The sequence below is a fragment of the Pyrus communis genome, chromosome 10 (genome assembly GCF_963583255.1).
Source record: "Pyrus communis chromosome 10, drPyrComm1.1, whole genome shotgun sequence".
In the NCBI taxonomy this organism is placed as follows: domain Eukaryota; kingdom Viridiplantae; phylum Streptophyta; class Magnoliopsida; order Rosales; family Rosaceae; genus Pyrus; species Pyrus communis.
Window position 1 is genome coordinate 16384261 of NC_084812.1, and position 2345 is coordinate 16386605.

General features: G+C 46.2%; 1 protein-coding gene across 1 annotated transcript; it reads right to left on the reverse strand.

The window, feature by feature from the left end:
* Positions 1-407: 407 nt before the first annotated feature.
* Positions 408-878, reverse strand: LOC137747933 (uncharacterized). Its single transcript, XM_068488056.1, has one exon. The coding sequence runs from the start codon at positions 876-878 to the stop codon at positions 408-410; it is 471 nt and encodes a 156-aa protein (XP_068344157.1).
* Between the last annotated feature and the right edge of the window lie 1467 nt (positions 879-2345).

Sequence of the window (2345 nt, forward strand, 5' to 3'; positions counted from 1 at the left end):
GCACGGGTCCATGAATTTGGCATAGTATGCATCTCCGTGCATATTTGATGCAATCCTTTAATATACTGGGCCAAAAGTAACCATGTCGTCGAAGCAACCAGCGCATTTTTCGTCCTGGTTGGTGAGCCCCACAAATTCCTTCATGTACCTCGGCCATCGCTTAGTCAGCCTTGTGTGGGCCGAGGCATAATAGTAGTTACCCATCCTCACCCTTTCGGTATAATTCATTTTGGTATGACACGTAATTCGTGGTGAGGACCTTCGTTCTCCGGTCGTGTTTCTTATCGGGGTTATCGAGGTATCATAGCATCATTTTTCTCCAATCGTCTGGTTGTACCTCGACATCACATACTTCTACGGGTCTCCTTGTTCTAGTAAGGATGGTAGCGACATCACCCTTGTGCGTATTACGTGATTGCGTTGGAGAGTTTACTGATTGACCAAGGCTGGTACGATAGCAGAATTGTGGGTGTTACCCGGCTTAGTTTGCCCCCTGTGAGTTGTGCTCCGGAGGCGATTTGGGCGAGTTCGTCGGCATCCGCGTTGTGAATACTCGAAATGTGCTCAAATGTGATCCGTTCAAACGACTCGGCCAGATAGGTGGCGACCATGTGATAGGGCGTTAAAGTACAACTCATGCAACGGAACATGCCGTTGAGTTGGTTAATCACTAATTCAGAATCACTGAGGACGAGAACACGGGATGCTCGTAAATCGTGTAAAACGTGGAGGCCGATGATGAGAGCTTCATACTCGGCCTGATTGTTTGTACAGCTGAAATCCAACTTGAGAGAAAAATACCAGTGGTATTGGTTAGGTGACTGAATGGCAATACCAACACCAGCCAAGGTTGAAGTACTGGAACCATCAAAATGCATAGTCCAATGGTTATCGCGTGTTGTGACTAAGCCAATTTCGACGTCGCTACCCCCAAAACCATAAGGAGGAGGGTGTTGGGCCAAAAAATCGGCAAGAGCTTGGCCTTTGACAACCTTTTGGGGGACGTACTAGAGACCGAACTCGGATAACGCAAGCGTCCATTTCCTAATTTGGCCTTTGACGATAGGCCGAGTGAGCATGTAACGAATCACATCTGTTTGGGCAATGACCTGCGTAACGAATCACATCTGTTTTGACGCGGTGAAAAACAAAGCTAAGCACAGTTTTTCGACAGGTGAATAATTGAGCTCCAGTGAATTCAGATTACGGCTAAGATAAAAGATAGCTTGTTCACGGCCCACATTGTTATCTTGTGCGAGGAAACAACTAATGGATTCAGCGGCTGCCGAAATATACAATTTAAGAGGTTTGCCGCGGCAAGGTGGAACTAGTATGGGTGGTGTGGAAAGGGCCACCTTGATTTGCGTAAATGTCGTTTGATGTTCTTCGCGCCATTCAAACTTGTCGGAATCCTTAAGTTTGAAGAGCGTAGAAAATGCCTTCATCTTGCCGGCCGAATTGGCGATGAAACGGCGAAGAAAATTTATCTTCCCGAGCAATTACTGGAGCTGTTTTTTTGTTGTCGGGGGTGGGGCGATAATGATTGTACGGGTTTTATTTTCGTCGACTTCAATGCCGCGATGGTGCACCAAAAACCCTAAAAAATTACCGGTCGATACACCAAAAGCGCACTTGGCCGGGTTCATTTTGAGATTATTCTTGCGCATGCGAAAGAATGCTTGTCGCAGATCATCCAGGTGCGTTTAGCGGCGCTTTAATTTTACCACCACATCATCGATATAAACTTTGACAATTGTACAGATTAAGTCATGGAATATCGTATTTATGGCTCATTGGTATGTGGCTCCGGTGTTCTTGAGGCCAAATGGCATGAGTACCCATTTGTAGGTACCGAGTGCCCCTGGGCAGCGGAATGCGGTCTTGTGGACGCCGGCTTCAGCGATAAAGATCTGGTTGTAACCGGCATGGCCGTCCATGAAAGATAGCAATTCGTGATTGGCTGCAACATCAATTAACAAGTATGAGATTGGCAATATGTATTCATCCTTGGGAGTGGCCAGATTTAGATTACGAAAATTGATGCAAATGTGGAGGGCTCCACTTTTCTTTAACACTGGGACGATATTGGCCAACAATTCGACGTACCGAGCGATCCAAATAAACCCGGCTTTCAGAAGCCGAACTAATTCGTCCTTGATGCCAAGTTGTACTTCGGTCGAGAACCAACATGGGGGTTGTCGAAAAGGCTTACAACCGTCCTTGATGCGTAACTTATGTTCTACAAGGTTTCGGTTAAGGCCTGGCATCTCATGATAATTCCATGCGAAACAATCCCTAAACTCATGAAGCAATTTACAAAGCACGACCTTCATAGAAGGTGTAGT